The 19,938-nt window shown below is 39.7% G+C and overlaps 1 protein-coding gene across 1 annotated transcript in view; it reads right to left on the bottom strand.

The window, feature by feature from the left end:
- Positions 1-1,863: 1,863 nt before the first annotated feature.
- YIPF4 (Yip1 domain family member 4) overlaps positions 1,864-19,938 on the bottom strand; it is a 36,252-nt gene continuing 18,177 nt past the window's right edge. Inside the window, exons 2-6 of the mRNA XM_073672647.1 lie at positions 18,096-18,249; positions 13,298-13,469; positions 8,612-8,689; positions 6,245-6,358; positions 1,864-2,989 (exon numbers count right to left, since the gene is read on the bottom strand). Of these exons, the coding sequence (XP_073528748.1) occupies positions 2,852-2,989; positions 6,245-6,358; positions 8,612-8,689; positions 13,298-13,469; positions 18,096-18,249 (656 nt within the window). The 3' untranslated portion in view covers positions 1,864-2,851. The remainder of the gene's footprint in view (positions 2,990-6,244; positions 6,359-8,611; positions 8,690-13,297; positions 13,470-18,095; positions 18,250-19,938) is intronic.

Below are 19,938 nucleotides of genomic sequence, written 5' to 3'. Positions count from 1 at the left end.
CTAGAGTCAGTGTGCTTTAAATAGCAACATATTGTATCTCCATCCACTATCGTAGCAGGTTAGGTCCATGGCACTGATGAATTATAGGTCAGATGACGTTTACGTAAATTTTGTTTCTTATTTTTGGATCGTGCTTGTAAATACAAGCAATTTAGCAATGTACTGCTATTACAAATTTCAGCCGTTGTCGAGATGTTAAGACTTTTCTTTTGTTTACAGCTTGTTGCCTTGGAGATCAACATTTACAGTTTCCTATGTTACAGTATTGCAATATATCCATTAAAAAGACGGATGCTATACTTTGGGTCTGTATGAAATCCGTTTGTTTTTGTTGCATGCCCATAGACTTGAATGGATGAGTCATGCAATTTACAGAAGGAACTAGTGCATGCTACAATTTTTCACACGCAGGTTTGGTCAGTGGGTGGGGGACACCATAATGGATGGTTAATTAAAGGATCTGTTGTCCATAGACTTCCATGTTAAAAAAATGAATCCAGCTGAAATCAGTTATTTAAAAACGTACAAAAAAGTTGTGTTTGGACAACCTTTTTGCCAACGGATTGCTGCTTGATCCGTTCTAACGGATGATTACTGGACATGTGAACATAGCCTTAGATGGGTCGCATGTGGCCCTTAAGTAATCACCAATCGTCCGATAGTCAATTATAGCATGTTTGGATAGGTCGGTCACACTGCTACACACAGAATGATCGTTAATACTATTGGTTTGTGTGCATTGAACAGCACTGCTTTTGGCATGTCCTGTTTATACAGGATGTTGTGCTGCAGATAAAGATTATATTTAAAGTCTAATTAAAAATCATGTCACTTGACAAGCGAGTGAATTGCTGTTTCAGAAAAGCTGAAAATTGTTAAGTGAGCATTCTAGGAAGGCTCCTTCCCATTTATCGGCCTGTTTAAATTGTCTTTCATGGGATGATCCCATGGCATTTGATGTGCATTATTTATGCTGTAAAATAAACACCGGTGGAACCGCCAAATTTTTCAAGGCAAAGCTGCTTCAGGAAAAAGTTAGAGATCTTTTTCCTGAAGTGGCTTCCATGCCAGGCATCTTTGCTCTATATATCTTTAAGTACAGTATATATAGCTGTCGGCTTCCAAACAAAGCCACCAGAAGAATGATCATGTTACTTCTTTTAACTGCTTCAATGATTCCGAACCCTAAGGCCACGTGCACACGTTGAGTATTTGGCGAGTTTTTTACATCAGTATGTGTAAACCAGAACCAGGAGAGGAACAGTCAGAGGAAAAGTATAACAGAAACACGTAACCACTTCTGCATTTATCACCCACTCCTGGTTTTGGCTTACAAATACTTATGTAAAATACTGACCAAATAATCAAAGTTTGCACGTGGCCTAAAATGGTTAAAATAAATGACATGAGGCAGCGCATATGCACAGCAATGTGAAAATGAAATCTCACTTTTTGTGGTGCAGTCCATTACATAGCATGAATGAGGCTTTTTTTGTGTGGGGGCTTTTTATTCCTGCTCCCATGCAGTGACTAAATTTGGAGCTTTTTTTTCAGGCAGAAGGGCTTCAAGAATTGACCTTTTTTCACCTTGAAAATATATTATATCAATAGCTTATCCAAATAATATTTGAAGTGGTTTATATTTATGTGTATTTTGTAGCAGAATCTGCTCCAAATACCATGTCAAAAAATTTTCAGTACCCCAACTTTGCTCCAGTCTTTTCTTAAAATCCAAAGTTTTAACCTCAACTTTTATATACAGTATAATACAGAGATAAAAACATTCCATTCTAGAATTAACAGAAGACACATAACCGTTCCTTTCATGATAATAAAACTTAGTGACAGACAAAAACAAAGGCATTTTTATTCTTTGCAGTTTATTTTTCTGTATTGAGTCAGAAATGAAATCTATAAAAAAGTTTTATATGCAACAGCAATTAAAGAAATGATGAGTATCACATCAATAACTGTTACATGAGCTGAAATCAACATTCATAAATATTTATTTACCATATCTACAAAGTTATTTGAAATAAAATTTAACCACCAAAAAAGTACACTGTCCCACACAATTGCACTTTAATCTAGAGATAGGGTTTTTTCTTTTTGTTTTCAGCAGCACTATATGATTTTCATCGGTATAAAAAAAAGGGCAATCAACTTTTCAGAGGAAATTACCATCTATAAAAATGGAACTAAGACTTGGCTCCAGTGTGACAAGCACAAACTGTGTAAAACCTATAACATACATGGTCATCTGGGTGTTCCAGCACAAAATACCTCCATGAATACATCCGGTCTGAGATTCTCTACCTGCTTCTTATATACACGAATAGGAAAAAAACAAGTCCAAAGATGTCAAAACAGATGTATTAAAAAAAATAATAATCTCCCAATCAAGACACTTAAAATTGGTGAACACATCTTTATCCCTAAAGAAGATTGTAAATCCACCATGACTGCATTGTTCCCACTACTCAGACCCAGTAGTTGTTAGCACTAGTTCCAGATCTGGTAACAGTCATGTGCTATGCTGTATATACATAGTGTAGACGTAGAAAAGATCAAGTATATGCTGCTTTTTCTCAAGATATTCTTTTAGATTCAATGTGAGACAAAAAAAATGCTAATATCATAAAAAGTTAGAACTTTATTTTGTTGATCCCTTCTATGTCAGACAGGCCTTGCACCATATTGCCATAAAGAATAAGCCCCCTGGCAAGAGCATTGGGTTTAATATATACAAATAGGCATAATACACAAAAAAGGGTTGGGAGCGAGACTCCTCTCCCCGACCCATCCAGCATTACACTTTACCACTCGACCAAATGAATACAGCATCTGATCCTCACACTCCAGTGTACAAAGATAGAAAATAAATGTATAATAAAAAGATGGGATAAATAAGAAGTGGCTTCTTTGTCTTGAACTCTTCTCCAACTAATAAAGACGCCGCGCTGTAAGCCGCCCAGAACACTCCAAACAGCTGCAAAAGAAAAGCACAGTATTTTATACTACTATCATTAGGCTATGTTCACACATTTTTTTCAACATTTTTTTCTGCAGGAAAACCTGATCTCTTGCCAGAAAGGTTTGTTCAGGATTTTGCTCATTTCTTTCCTTGTTTTTTGGTGCACTTTTGCTGCATTTTTTCAGGATCCCAAAGTTCAGCTTTGCTTCCACCACAGAAGCATGAACACAGATCACCAATGCAAGACATGTGAAACCATAGTAACCAGAATTACATGTAACAGGGGGAGGTGAATTGTTCAGGAATAGTTTAACTAAGACACTGGCAGTGCATTGAGTTTGTAGGACATTATTTTCACATTATGGTCTGTCATTGAGTTGCTCAGAGATTGTTCAATTTCACATGTCCATGGGTCACAGGTATTGTTCAGTCTCACACCTAGCTCAGCCAATGTTTACTATACGCATCACTAATTTAATTAAACTGTTCTAATCCAAACTGCCATCTCAGGTGACCAAGACAAGATGGTAAAAATCACAAAAATAAATGAGTTTCACATACTGCTCTACTTGCTTTTTTTTTTTTTTCACTAAAAACGCAGCAAAACCTGATAACTATGTTCACACTAGGCGTTTTTTCACCACCCATTACTTCCAATGGGTAAAAAAAGCTGAAAGAGGTGACATGCTCTATTCTGCAAAAAAAACATCCAAAGCACAAAATACTGATCAAACAAAAACCAAGGTGTGTGCATGAGATTTCTGGAATCTCATACAACTTTCTGGTACTGTAAAACGCAGCAGAAAATTTGCATAAAAAAAAGGAATGTGTGAACACAGCCTTAAGGCCCCGTCACACTTAGCGACGCTACAGCGATCCCGACAACGATACGACCTGTCAGGGATCGTTGCTGCGTCGCTATGTGGTCGCTGGTGAGCTGTCAAACAGGCAGGCTCACCAACGATCAGGGGAGCAGCGACATCGTGGAAAGAATCTTTCCATGATGTCCTGCTCCTGGTTACGAGCCTGCTGAAGCAGGAGCAGGCTGGTAACCATGGTAAACATCGGGTTACTAGAGGCACACACGCTCCTAGTAACCCGTTGTTTATCATGGTTACCACTCTGCTACGGTGAGCGGGAGGTTACCGCTCACTTTAGCAGGCTCGTAACCATGATAAACAACGGGTTACTAGGTGCGCGTGTGCCCCTAGTAACCCGATGTTTATCATGGTTACCAGCCTGATCGCTGGTCACACACAGCGATGTGTGCTGACCAGCGGGAGAGCAACGACCAAAAAATGGTCCAGGACACTTTGCAGCGATCAGCGACCTCACAGCAGGGGCCTGATCGTTGCAAAGTGTCACACATAGCGACATCGCTGGTGAGGTCAGTGTTGCGTAACCAAAACCGCGACACAGCAGCGATCTCGCTAGCGATCTCGCTATGTGAGACTGGGGCTTTAGAGTTCAACACAATTAGAAGGCAAGATTTACAAATTAATTCTATAGCCAGAAAACTGTAAATTACACGCATTTTTGGTGTAGTCTTTTGGGGATATTTTTGGTGCCAAGCTGTTTTGATCACAGTGGGGGAAAAACTGCAGTAAAAACGCTGAAAGAATTGACATGCTACATTTTTGAGAGAAAAAAAAAGCACCACAGCTCAACAAACGCATCATCTAAATGAGATTTAAGAAATATCATTCAAACACATAACAAAACGGTTGGTGTGAACAAGCCCTTAAGGGTTGCTTTTTCCCTTAAAAACATTTTTCTTAGTTTTAAGGACAAATTAGTTCATAGGAGTTAAAAGGTGCTAGATAAAAAAAGTGTATATACTGCGCTCATTGGTTAAATCCCCATGCCCTCCTTTTGTTACATTTCAACGCATTGAATTTATCGGAAACCCCCATTAAAGGGTTAATTTGGCTGAAAGAAAAATCTGTTGGCAGAAGCCACATGAACTCTGCATGTCTCGCAAGCAACTTTTGTTGCAGATTTGCGTCAGGTTCCACTTTATACATTATGAAACATGAAATGTATGGAGAAGATCAGCAGAAACAAGTTACATAGCAGATTTTAAAGTCTCAGCCGCTGTGCAGCATGTGATTGTTTAAAATCTCATCCCCTGTGAGGTTACTGAAATTCACTGTGGATTTTCCACACCGAATCCAGGTGGAAACAGTGCAGCTTATCCAACTACTGGTAAACATACCCAGGCTGGATAACCTGGATTATTCTCACACAAATCTCTGGGCACAAAAAGCAAATAAACATAAAAAACTTTCTGTATAGAGAAAAAGAGTGGAACATCCAAAGAATAAAATAATGGAATCTTCTTTATTGCATAACAAAAATGGATAAGAAGGAAACCTTTGTAATAGAAAAGGTTCACATGATAGCCAAAAAAGACCGATGCGTTTCAGGTGTAAAAATAACACCCTTACTGTTTTATAGCTCCCTTGCATCATCCATCCTTGTGGTCTGTTACGGTTTCCATTCTGAGCTTCCTGACAGCTCTTCCTCTGTGCTTCTAGACTACATTTCCCAGGAGCCAGTGCACTCTGGCTTCTCTGCCAAAGCTGTATCTGTCCCACAGCTCACACACGCCCATACTTACTGCCTGCCCACTGCTCCAAAAAAGCACCATCCTGAGACTCCTATACAGTCTCAAAACAAATATATCACTGCACACACAGTTTCTCCCTCATTAACCCCCACCCCACCCACCCACACACACACACGTTACCTAGTGTGAGCTATTTTGGGACTCATTTGCAGACAGTAATGTTACAGATGCTGACACCACATATGCTCTTGGCACTCTCAGTGTACTGTAGGGGAGCAAGGAGTCAAATGTGTTCATTTATTATAATGTGATCTAGCACTCTGGAATGCGCAGCACCCCTTTAACCCTCCCTGGGTAAAGTCACTAGTTGATACGAATACTTCGAGGCAACACTGCCTCTATGGTTCCTGCTTTCTCCCCCAGTACACATCCCCACTCACTCACAGAGGCTCACAGGCGACTACCCCATGACATGTTCAGTGCACACTGCATGGAGAGCTGTGCTTCATTGACAGGCTACATTCTATTCAAAGCACAGACATGAAATTTCTGTGCTTTGAACATACTGTAGGACAAAGTAAGGAGCAGATTTTTAACACAATGTAAATTATGAAGTGCCTTTAATTCTCATAGACTTGACAAGGTTTTTAATAATCTGTGTGCACTTAAAAAAAAATTCTTCTAATTTGTAGACATCTTACCTTGATTACTGTAGATACAATATCAAAGGATCGAACCACTATAAGTGCAGGGACAATAACAATTAATGGAAGTAAAGAGTATCCTATAACACCAAGCACCTGCCCATAAGACACCTACAGACAAAAGAAAAATTACATAAATGTAAACATACTGTTTGCTGTGGGTGACATCAAACTTTGCTTAAATTCAAATCAGTGTAATCCTGGCAATACATCAAGCAGATAAAAAGCAAATAAAAAAACTACGTCAGGGCTATTTTATAGTAAATGCATAGGAAACAAAAAACAACAGGATTTCCAGGAGCTGAAAACTCCTGCAATCGGTAAATAAACATGTTATATAGGATGGGTGAAATAAGTATTGAACACGTCACCAACTTTCTAAGTAAATATATTTCTAAAGGTGCTATTGACATAAAATTTTCACCATGTGTCAGTATCAACCATCCAATCCACACAGGCAAAGAATTCAAACTATAGATGTCCATAAATTATGTATAATAATGAGAAATGACACAAGGAAAAAGTATTGAATATGCTTACTGAAATAAATTTAATATTTCGTACACAAGCCTTTGTTGGTGATGACAGCTTCAAGACGCCTCCTGTATGGAGAAACTAGTCGCATGCATTGCTCTGGTGGGATTTCGGCCCATTCTTCCTACAAACACTCTTCAAATCCTGAAGTTTCAGAGGGCTCCTTCTATGGACTGAGCTTTAGTTCCTTCCTTAAATTTTCTATTGGATTCAGGTCAGGTGGATTAGCTTGACCATTCTGCAGCTTTATTTTCTTTCTCTCAAAGCAATTGAGTTTCCTTGGCTGTGTGATTGGGATCATTGTCTTACGGAAATGTCCACCCTCGTTTCATCTCCATCATCCTGGTAGATTGCAGCAGATTTTTTTATCAAAAACGTCTCGATACATTTGTCCATTCATATTTCCTTCAATTACATGAAGTTTGCCAGTGCCATAAGCTGAAAAACAGCCCCACACCATGATGTTACCACCTCAAAACTTCACTGTTGGTATGATGTTTTTCGGGCGTTATGAAGTGCCATTTGGCCTACAAACATGGTGTGTATTATGGCATCCAAAGTGTTTAATTTTGGTCTCATCTGACCGGACTATATTCTCCCAGTATTTCACAGGCTTGTCTAAATGTTGTTGAGCAAACTTTAAATGAGCTTGAACATGTCTTTTTGTTCAGCAATGGAGTCTTGTGTAGTGAGCGTGCATACAGGCCATGGCGGTTGAGTGCATTATTGTTTTCTTTGAAACAATTGTACTTGCTGATCCAAGGTCTTTCTGTAGCTCCCCACAGGTGGTCCTTGGCTCTTGGACAACTCTTCTGATAATTCTTTTCACTCCTGTCTAAAATCTTGCAAGGAGCACCTGGTTGTGGCCGATTTATGGTGAAATGATGTTCTTTCCACTTCAGGATTATGGGCCCAACAGTGCTCACTGGAACCTTCAGTAGTTTAGAAATTCTTCTGTTACCAATCCAATCAGTATGTTTTGCAACAATAAGGTTGCAAAGGTCTTGAGACAGCTCACTGATTTCACCCATAATGAGATGTTTCTTGTGTGGCACCTTGGTAATGAAACACCTTTTTATAGCCATAAGTTGAATCAGCTGATATTATTTTTCACTAAGTGGCAAGATTGTTTTCTGATTCCTGATAGGTTTCAGATGGGGTCATAATTTTCCATGGCTTTTTGCTCCTCTCTTTCTTCATGTGTTTAATACTTTTTCTGTGTCATTTCTCATTATTACATATAACTTAATTTATGGATATCTATGGTATGGACATCTATGGTTTGATTTCTTTGCCTGTGTGGATTGGATAGGTTGTTACCAACATCTGGTGAGAATTTCATATCAATAGCACCTTTAGAAATATATTTACTTAGAAAATTGGTGACGTGTTCAATTCTTATTTCACCCACTATATATTGAATTTGTTGAAAACAAGATAAATTTAATACTATTAGGCTACATATAAAAAATGTTGTGTAATACCGTACCAGCAACGTGGATTTGATTTAACAAATCTGTGGCAGATTTGCAACAAACAAATCTTCTGTGTGTGCATGTAGCTTTAGTGATTTGTTTTTTTTGTAGTATCTGATCATCATGGCTCATATCACTTGTGTGCCTTAACTCTTCACATTTTGGGTCCAACATCCAGCAATCATTACTGCCCTCTACATCCTGTAGCTACACCTAATCAAACCCACTCTTATTACCCAGTACACTTTCTACCTTCAACATCACCCTCCCTCTACACCTCCTAACTGGTTCCTTCTTTTCACATAATTTTGCTGTTGCTTAGATAGAACATGCTGAGAATATACAGTATACTTACTTCCCCACCGAGGACTCGTGCCAGCAGGAAGATGGTCAGTGATCCAAATATCCAAATTGTAATGATCCAAGACACAACCTTAAATAAATACATACACACATGTAATTCTGTATAATGTTCAAACAGAAAAATCTCTCTCCATTTATCAGTACAAGAGCAGCAAGCCGGACTGCTCAGACGACACCAGATGTGATGCACATGCAGGTCAATGGTGGAATGTTTGCAGTGAGAAAAAAATTGGTTATACCGGAGGGTGGGTCACTGGGTGAACCCTAACGAATACAACCCCTGGCAAAAATTATGGAATCACCGGGATCGGAGGATGTTCATTCAGTTGTTTAATGTTGTAGAAAAAAAGCAGATCACAGACATGGCTCAAAACTAAAGTCATTTCAAATGGCAACTTTAGGGCTTTAAGAAACACTAAAAGAAATCAAGATAAAAAATGTTGTACTCAGTAAGGGTAATTATTTTCAGACCAAGCAGAGGGAAAAAATTATGGAATCACTCAATTCTGAGGAAAAAATCATGGAATCACCCTGTAAATTTTCATTTCCAAAACTAACACCTGCATCAAATTAGATCTGCTCGTTAGTCTGCATCTAAAAAGGAGTGATCACACCTTGGAGAGCTGTTGCACCAAGTGGACTGACATGAATCATGGCTCCAACACGAGAGTTGTCAATTGAAACAAAGGAGAGGATTATCAAACTCTTAAAAGAAGGTAAATCATCACGCAATGATTGGGTGCAGTCAGACGGCCATATTACTCGCCCGAGGATCGCATCGCAATCCTCGGACTGGTAGTCTGCGCTCCTGACATTAGCATGACAGCATGTATTTCTATGCAGCTGTCACTCTCAGGTCAGGAGAGCAGATGGCCAGTCCGAGGATTGAGATGCGATCCTCCGGCATAAAGCAGACTAAATCAGTGAAGCCAGTGCAGAGGGGTGGGTGAGATTATGGGTGGGGAAAGAGGTAAATATTCATTTGCAATTTACATATGCTTGACTTGCCAGCGCGAGACAATAAATTTGTCCGGGGCTTACAGGAACACAATGGGGCCACATAGATAAATAAGGAGTTACATATCCTGAAAAGGTTGCCAAGCCCTATTTCAGGATACTACATAAAAAAAAGTCACCTGACAGATTCCCTTTAATTGTAAAGTGCTGTGGAATTTGTTGGTGCTATATAATGTATATATATAAAATATATATAAAATAATAATAATAACGATATTATTAAGCTTGTTGGCAGAGACATACTTAAAGAGGTTTTCTTCCCTTTAAAAACTAGAAATTTTTGCAGTCTATCATGATTTACATACTGGTAGTCATGTGTGGACTAGCATCTCTTGCTCAGTAGAATACAGAATATTGAGAAAAGTGGATAAGAAGACATGTGAAAGCCAGTAGGCAAATCACATACTATCCACCAACTCAAGCTAGAAATAGGGCGAATCTTGACCGTGTGCATATTGCACACTGTCAAGATTAGGCAATCTGCAGACATATAGATTGTATAGTTTGACTGCATAAATTCTTTTAAAGAGATTATCAAAATTCTTTAAAAAAAAAACGGTTTTGTTGCTCATTACTGCTTATGGTGCACTTATTTCTCCATTCATTATTTGTGTTTTCTGAGTTAGCAGTGGCACCCTAGCTTGCAATGGCTGAAAATGGTCAATACTGCTCAGCTCTGGAGGCAGGGAAATTACTCTCCTATGATTCCCATATTGCAAGTTTCTGATGTGATAGTCTAGCCTCCCTTTTTGAGCATGTTTCAAGTAACAGCCCCCTTGCCGCCCTCCACAACCACTCCCTACATTATATAACATTGCAGGGAGAGTAGACTACAACACATGAATTATCGCCTGATCTGTGATAATTCATCTAGAAGGCTAAATACTGTAAATTTATGCATATTAGCATAATAGAAATATACTTCTTAAATGAAGTAATGCTTGGATTTGCTGATATAATGCAGTAGGCTGTTTTTTCCCAAAATTCAAGTCTACAGAGAAAATCAGAATAGAAAGCTGGAGAATTTCAGGCACGAAACTAGTAAAATTGTGAATTTAGCTCTGAACTATAAGGGTATGTTCACATGGAGTTTTTTTATGTGGATTTTGAAGTAAATGTTTCAAAATCTACCTCAAATATTTGCTGAATGCTCTTTCTATTGATTTGAATGGAAAATTAAAACTTTTTTGTGTGTTTTTTATTCCGACAAGGTTTTATAAACCTTGCTGAATAAAAATGAAGTGACATGTTACTTCTTTGATGAAGTTTCCTTGTGGAATCTGCTTGAAAATTGACAGTATCAACTCAAAAGGCTTTAAAGGACGTGACAGCGGATGTCAGAGCCGGCTGCAGCTGGGGGTCACGTGATGCATGTGAGCGGCCAGCGATAGCGCCACTCACAGGCAACAATGACCATGGAAGGTATTTACAAAAACACTTCTCTGAAGAGGGTAAATACATTGGGGGACATTTGGGCCATTGTAAAAAGTACTGGACATCTTTAAAGAAAAAAGTATTAAAAACCTCTTCAAAAGCCATATCAGGACTGAAAACCTTGTTACAACTCACAGATTCAGGACTTGGATTTCTCTTGAAAATCACATCTGATTTGTTCACATCTCTGTGTAAGGCTGTGTGCCCACGATGCATCTTTTAAGCGTTTCCGCAGCGGCAATTCCACTGCAGAAACGCTTAAAAAACACTTGGTAGAAGGTCTACCATGTTCACCAATGATAATCCGCATGTGGTGTGCACATGCTGCGGAAATTTCCGCTGCGGATTATCATTGCGGGAAAAAACGCAGCACTAGCAATTATTTTGCGGAAGCGCTGCGTTTTCGCCACCATTGACTTGCATTGGATCGCATGGATTATGCATCACTGCATCTGTACATGCGGAATCCATGCTTTTCAATGTGCGGATGGTACCCGGGTCTGGAGGAGAGGAGACTCTCCTCCGGACCCAGGTACCATAGAACTTGTAAAAAAAAAGAATAAAATAAAAAATAAATATATTTACCTTCTGATGGCCCCCGGTCTCCTTGTCTTCACTTGCCGGCAGCTCGTGGTGGACTGAAGGACCTGTGCTGACGTCATTTAGTCATGTGACGGCAGTTCCTTCAGTGTACCGCGAGCTGCCGGCAAGCCAGGATGGATCGAATAAAGACACTGGGAGCCATCAGAAGGTAAGTATGATATTTTTTAGCATTCTTTACGGTCACACTATATAAATCCATGCCGTTTGCATGGATTTATATAGTGTGACCAAGTTGTCAAGCACTTTCCAAGTGATGCTAAAATCACTTGGAAAGCGCTTGTCAACCCGCATGCGGAAATGCATGTGAAGAACGCTTCACATCCGCTTCTCCCTGGCAGGAAAAACGCATGTACAATCCGCATGTGTTTTTTCTGCCAGGGAGATGCAGAAACGTTCAGGAAAAAATCCGGAGCATTTCTGCATCGTGGGAACATAGCCTTAACCTCATGTTACTCAATATCTTATATTCATTCTAAATGTGAAAAGTAAAATAATGCTCAAAGGTTGACATGTGCATTAAAATGACAGACCTAAGATTCCTCCATAAAAGTATCATCAGCTGAAATCAAAAGGTGAGAAGTAGGGCAAGGCCGCTGGTAAGGAATGCCAGATAATGTTTGGACAATGGCCAGGGAAGTATAAAGGTGCATTTACACTGGCTCATTATCATGAACAAGCATGCTTCTTGCCTGATAATCGGCCAGTGTAAACAGGTTGCCAATCAGGGAAACTAATTTATATGATTGCTTAAAGGCAACCTGTCAGAAGATTTATAGATCCTAAACGAACGTCCTCTATGTAAGGGCATCTGAAATGTTGATTATGTCTATACCTTTATATTATAAGTTCTTTTCTCCGTTTGTCAGTGTCAAAAAACACTCTTCTCTTTGACCTGCCCCCCCCTCCTGATCTCGAGAAGGCGCCGTCATTCCCGGGAGTGGCGCATGCGCAGATTGAGAGTCTGGCTCTGAAAACGTCTTCGGTCCTTACAGCACATGAGCCACCCCTGTGAATGATGGTTCCTGTGAGAGATCTCCAGTAGGGGAAAAGGATACAGAGAAGAGTGACCTGTCAGTGACTGACAGCAGGCCCATAGCAGGAATAAAAAGAGGGAAAGAGGCCGAAAGCTTTAAGTGCGGGACAAAGACTCCTCAGCGCTCCGTTGCATAAATATTTGCCAATAGATTTCTAAAAATTAGAGGAACGGACTTATTATACAAAGGTATGGACATAATCAACATTTCACATGGTTTACCTACATGACGTTAGTTTAGAGTTTAAAAACATGTTAACAGCTTCCTATTAAAAATCAGCGTTCTCAATAGCACATGGTCATTTGTAAATAGGATGTGCTACCGAGAACAGTGACCGTCTACGCACACACAACAATCTATTTCTGATCATTGTCTGAGCACTGGAAGTGCAGTCAGTCTAAAAGGGCTACTAAACAACCAACAATCGGCACACATGTAGCTGATCGGCAGTCGTTTAACAAACAGTCATCGGTCAGTGTAGAGGAGTTCTTACAAAATGCAACAGGATGCCTAACCACAAAAAGTGACGTTATCAAGCTTTTATAGCATCATCTAACCTCTCATGTTGCATATGAAGGTGACATGCTTACCCTAAATTGTCCATATAGGGAGATCATTGAAAAGAATAGAACAACAGCAAGTGGTCCCCAGAAATCAGGGTTGTCTCGTACGACTTGTCTGTTGAATCCAAGTGATGGCATTGGCATAAGAACGCAGCGTATTTTGTAGTAAATGTCTTTAAGGTCTATGTCCAGTTCCTCCCTGCAAAACAGTAACAAAAAAAAGTAAATACCATAGTATAATATAAAAGACATCCAAAGTCTTCAGCGTTTTTAGTTTTCTTTAATCTAATTCTGTGATGCTAGCTAAATATAGGGAAAGATATATATACAAAGTGATTCAAAAATGATGGTCAAAAGTGAAGGCCTGTAGTTAATGGAATATATCACAAATATATAATTTTTTATGTTTTGAATTTATATTCAGAAGCTCAGAAGTGTAAAAAAATTAAATGGTGTAGTTTTTGGGGTTTGTTTTTTTTTTACTTAATTGAGCCACTGGGGGCTGACGTTTTTATGTGCTGGAGAGCAGAACACTTACACACTGTAAAAACAGCAGCTCCAGACCACAAGAGACTGCAGTAAGTGTCCAACCCCATCTCCTATACTGTGGCTGAATCAGTGGCGATCTGTACACAGTCCCTGGGCTGCCCAGTTCACAGCTGCAGGTGGAGCCCGGCACCACTTTATTGTACACCTGCACTCAGTGCGATCTGAGCAGAGCATTCATATCTTTGCAGCATTTAAACCACACTAATTACCAGTAAGCACAAGTCCGGCGACAATTTAATCTAGTATCGTGTACTTACCGCTGGATGAAGTCACCACCACAGGTCTGGCGCTCAGACACCTGATGAACACTCACCAGTAATTACTCTGATCTGAGGGCTGGAGCCGCAATGATGAATGCTCCGCTTAGATCACAGTGATTGTCCGCTGAGCATCTAATCCTATCATGTGTGATACAGTCTACTAAGTTGTGCACCCAATCATATGAATTGTGATACAATCCACTGAGCCGTGTACCCAATACTTATCATGTGTGAAACCAAAAAACAATGGAGGAATTGCGATTATTGACTGAATGTATATATTGTGCTGTGGGGAAGGGTTGCCATTTAAATTTTTGCCTATTACCAGGAAGGCTAGAATCATGCAGTCACTAACAAAGTGTCTCCACACTGTGATCCTAAACTTCATCCTCCCTTATTCTTTTGCAAACACCTAGATGGGGAGGGGAGGAGTGACATCAGACACATGCGAGCAGATCCCGCCCACATTTACTGCAGTCCTAATGTGAGCTAGCAGTACACTAGGTTTTCATGGCAAATATCAGCAGCTGCTCCTTTTTGCATTTAAAAGTTGAAAATAACAAAACTTTTTAAAGGGAATCTGTCACCCCATGGGACTTTTCAGACCTCTAATATAGATAGAGGTGATAGAAATGTGAATCTATGCCTACCTGTATGCCCCATATTAGAGGTCTTGTGGCTGTGAAATTGCTTTTTATTTCTTGTGGCTTACGATGTGTTCCTATCTGGGGGATGGGAAGAAATCCCGCCTACTTGTTTAATTAAAATATGTTTCCCCTCCCCTGCACGTCACAGCGCCCTGTGACATGCAGTTCCCATGGCCAGATCAGAGTGACTCGCCGGCGCCTGTGCATAAGTTCCCTGCTCTACAAGGATACACAGACGGCAGGGAAATGCGACTTGCGAAAGAAGGCGAAGTGCGCAGGCGCGGGATCTGGCCATGGGAACTGCACGTGACAGGGCACTGTGACATGCAGGGGAGGGGAGGAATATTTTAATTAAACAAGTAGGCGGGATTTCTTCCCGTCCCCCGGATGGGAACACATTGTAAGCCACAAGTAATAAAAAGAAATTTCACAGTCACAAGACCTCTAATATAGGGCATACAGGTAAGTATAGATTCACATTTCTATCACTTGTATGCCCATATTAGAGGTCTGAAAAGTCCCAGGGGGTGACAGATTCCCTTTAATGACACATTCCCTTTAAAGTGGCAGACACACCCCTGATTGTCAATGTATTCATAAATTTCTAAGAGAAAGAACAGAGCAAGACCTACAAACCCCTTGTCTCAAGGACTGTCCACACAGACACAGGATCTGATTGACCTCAGACAACACACAGGAGGATTTACTGACATGGGTCTGGACACAACTAGACATCAGCTGTATCACCAATGGAAATCACTTTGTAGTGTGTAGATAAAACTTGGACAGATGATGGGTCTTTTCAAGTTAACCCCTTCATCGCTATGTATAGCACAAGCAATCAGACAATCGCAGATTCAAGTTCCCTAAGGGAACTATTAAATACAGTAAAAAGTTTAAAAAATAAAAAAATCACAAAACTTCAAGTCACCCCACTTTTGCCCCATTAAAAATAAACAATTTAAAAAAACAAATGCATATTTGGTATCGCTGTATTCATAAAAATCCAATCTATCAAAATATAAAATAAATTACTCTGATCGGTAAACTGCATAACAAGAAATAAAGCAAATGTCGCCAAAAAATTTTGGTAGGCATAAAATTACTCCAAGGGACTACATTTGCGACACATTTTAAAACTTTTTCAAATGTCGCAAATGATGAATCAGGTGAAAATATCTAGAAACCCTAAACCGCAATGCTCAAAGTGACAAACTAAAAATATATATCTATATATAGATATATTATAATAATAAAGGAGAACATATAAAATGTACTTCAAAAGAGGCACCAATGAAAAAATGAATTTAGTGCAAAAAAAAAAAAGCACAAAACACCAAAATCTCAACAAATTAAAAACAGGTGCAAATTGAAAAATGAATTTATAGTAAAAAAAAATATTCTCATGTCATCTGTTACTTTTGCAAATCTTTCCATAGTTTCCCATAAGCAAGGGGCACTGCTATCCAGTGCTGTCAGCAGTTTTGCAGGGTCAAAACAGACACACTAGTTTTAAATCTGCCACGTCATTAATTCATTTTTTACATAGGGGTAGTAGAATATTGTCTGAATTTTTCTTAAAATACAAAGTAACAAACAATGGAATAAGTTTTTGCAATCCAGCAAGTTCACTGAATTATTCCACTGTATATACAGTACATTAACACTTCTATTTTTGAAAGTATTTTTACCACACCTGCCTAAAACATTTGCACAATACTGATAATACTGTACATTGCTGGCATTTCAGTAATTCACTGTACAATACATTCTGACTCATTGACCAATACAATTCAACTCTGATTTATAGATTAGTCCAAAATATATGAAAGTGGTAGAATTGAGGGCGCTGAAAAAGAACAAAAATAAGGAAAGTATAAATGAAGACTTAGTAGACATCTTTTAGGGCAGGGGTGGGGAACCTGCGGCTATTTACAGTTTCCAATGGCATTTCCTGAGGCCCCTGGGAGCCACAGATTCCCAGCAGCCCTCTAATTTTCCCTAGACTGTGAGCATGCACGCGCAGCATTCACTGCTGAACGCTGCAGCCCATGCAGAGAAGGATTGTGTCCTGACGATGGCCAGCGTTAAGACGTTCTTTGTCAGCGGAGTTACCATCCTAATGATGAAAGCAGCAATAGCAGAGTCTCTTATGTAATGCATAAAGCACTCTTAGTGTCTCCTATGTGATGTATATACAGCACAGTCTCTGTGTATTGTAAGTGCTGTATATACACCAGCCCCAGTGTATCCTATATGATGTATATATCAGTCTCAGTGTCTCCTATGTGCTGTACATAAACCAATTACAGTGTTTTCTATGTGGAGACTATATAGCAGTCTCAGTGTCTCCTACATGATGTATACAGCAATCGTAGTCTATCCTATGTGATATATACAGCAGTCTCTGTGTCGCTTATGTGATCTATACAGAAGAGCCTCAATATCTCCTATGTGATGTATACAGCAGTTATGCGAGCTGTTATGCATTTCCCACTGTGAGGAGACATGCAGTGTAATATACATCTGTGCTGGGAACACTACTGAGATCAGTTCTTAACAAAACTTATCGCAAAGAGTCGACCACGCTCCAGACTGATGCAAACCTGAAAAGCAGTTACGAGTAGCAACATCATCCATACCATCATCTACCATCACAGCCGCGCCAAAGAGAAGCAGCTCGAGCCATCACATTTGGGGGGAGTTAATTAAATGTTTGACCAAATATAGCAGGATCATTTTTAAGGTGATAATTTTGCATATCCTGCGAATGATGGTATGAATATCCAAATGGACCTTGCCAGAAAAAAAGCTTCCCCAGCCCTGTTTAGTGATTAGAGCACAAGTGTAATTGTTATGTACAAACTAGTGTACGTGGAGTCTCATAATATAGACGAGATTGTTATTGTCAAAGGCTTGGTGACAAATGTTTATGAGATAATTGGCCAATTTAAAGGCCTAAAGCACTAGTCTTATTGGACAGAACAGGTGCTGTGCTTTCCATAATATATGAGTAATTAACTATAATTTCAGTTGTTCCACGGAAAATTTTGTATTTAACTTCCAAGATTTAGCTGTTATAGATCTAATGTGAAATAAGAAAGAATATGTGTTGTAGAATGCGGAGATCTTTGCTTTACGGCTCCTGTTCACTTTAGTAACAATTTGCCTGTACTAAGACACCCTCTCAGTCCTTACAGATTCATTCATTATGAAGTTGGATTTTCACTTCAGCTTTTGAGGACAATAACATTTTACGTATTGTCCTCAATTACGACGTTATTGTCGTTACATTAAGACTATGTATAATACGTAGGCAAAACTTACAGGATACTAAAAAAAAAAATCACAACCTCAGCAAACACTTACAAAAGCGGCTTATTGTCTTCAGGGTCATTTTCTTCCACTTCTAGCAACCATCCATAGCCTCTTTGTCGAAGAAATGTTGTGGCTGTTGATTCTCTCGTAAAATCACCACCAAGGTTTAACTTTACATCAGGTGCAGCTATGGAGCCACTGAGGTCTATAGAAAGAAGATATACTAAGTTAATTTAATTACAAGAGATACTTCAAGTTTACCGTCACCGTTCTTTTGATATTTTGACAAACAAAAACAAGTCTGACATTGTTGATTTAGGTTCTGCTTTCACAGCCTTCATTGTGCGATAATATGACCATATGATTCCCCCGGATAGTACGATTTCAGCAATACCAAACCAATAAGATATATATAGATAGATAGATACATAGATAGATTTAAAAACGTACTGAACCTTGTAAAACAAAAATTGTTTTGCTGTTTTCTGAGACCAGTAACAATTTTCTATTGATGGAGAGGTGAAAAAGTTTGTTTTAACCGCTTTTTTTATGGGGATTGTCGTATCGTGGCCTAAAAACAGCAATTCTGGAGGTTCCATTTTTATTTTTAGCATTTAAAGGATTATTCCTACAATTGCATTATTTTTCACATAGCACTGCAAATGGATATGTATTGTTATTATACAGACCATGCCCAATATACCATTTCTTTCTTGTACCGTTGTGCCTTTTATCATCTCTGTCTGCCCCTTGGGGCATCCAGCTTTGCAGACCTGAATGGGCGGTCCTATTCTTATTTGCTAAAACTACATTTTCCAGCAGCACTTGCTTCTCCTTAGTGCCTCTCACCCTCACTTGATCTCCTGTGTATTAGTGACTAGCCCCACTGTGAGTTAGGCTAGATCCACAATACGTTTGTGGCCATTGTTGGGCGCATACACTCAGGAGGTGTGCGCCCAATAGTGGCCACATTTAGGATAGAAACCGAGCCATTGGGCCACCATTTGGTCCCATAGTAAAATAATGTACGGTGTATGTTTCTTTGCAGTAGCCCATTTCATAGGAAAGTGAAGTGCAGTCTGCTATACAGTTAAATAAATGGTATGCCGATGCATTTTGGCACACACATTTTGTTCTCCGTTTGGTGAATGTGGGCCAGGGCTGTGAAGTCGGTAAGCTAAACCTCCGACTCCTCAATTTCCATGACACCGACTCCCTCATATATGGCTCATGTTTAAGTGATAAATTTACTGTAGCACAGATTCACCTCAGCTAAAAGTCTAGACCGTTAGATCAGGAATAGGACAGACATATATAGGACATTTCATAACTTTCCCAAATTCTTATGAAAAAAATATTCCCCACAAACTGCATTGAACTACTGTACCTAATTTATTATATATTTTAGGAGTTGGAGTTGGTCCATTTTATACCGACTCCTCCAAAATGGACTCCGACTCCACAGCCCTGATTGGGGCTTATGGGAATGTGGCGCCCCTGAGGGTTCAGTCGCCTGAGGTGTGGTATCTCCTCTCCCAGGTAAGGATGGAGCATCTCTCAGGACCCCACTTCACCATTCAACACTACACCACTCCTGTCCTGAAGGGGGCCTAAATGCACCAGGGTGCTGCCCCGGCCCGGGATAGAGGAGATGGGGGGAACCAAAGATAGGGGGAACCATGTAGTGGGTGAGGGTGGAGGACACACTTTTAGGCAACACTTAATATTTCATATATAATCTACGGCCATCTTAAGTTCAAGGTCTTTGATTGTGATCTTCGTCTATGATTGTGGTCACCCGTCAGTTCAGCAATAGGCCTCAGCCGACTGAAGATACACGGTCCTCGTTCTCTGGCCTTGAGACGAGGAGCGGGTCAGAGTTAACCACTGTCTC

The sequence above is a fragment of the Phyllobates terribilis genome, unplaced genomic scaffold, assembly GCF_046119375.1.
Source record: "Phyllobates terribilis strain yellow unplaced genomic scaffold, ASM4611937v1 Scaffold_3__8_contigs__length_932513732, whole genome shotgun sequence".
NCBI lineage: Eukaryota > Metazoa > Chordata > Amphibia > Anura > Dendrobatidae > Phyllobates > Phyllobates terribilis.
This window is presented reverse-complemented; position numbering and strand designations above follow the sequence as displayed.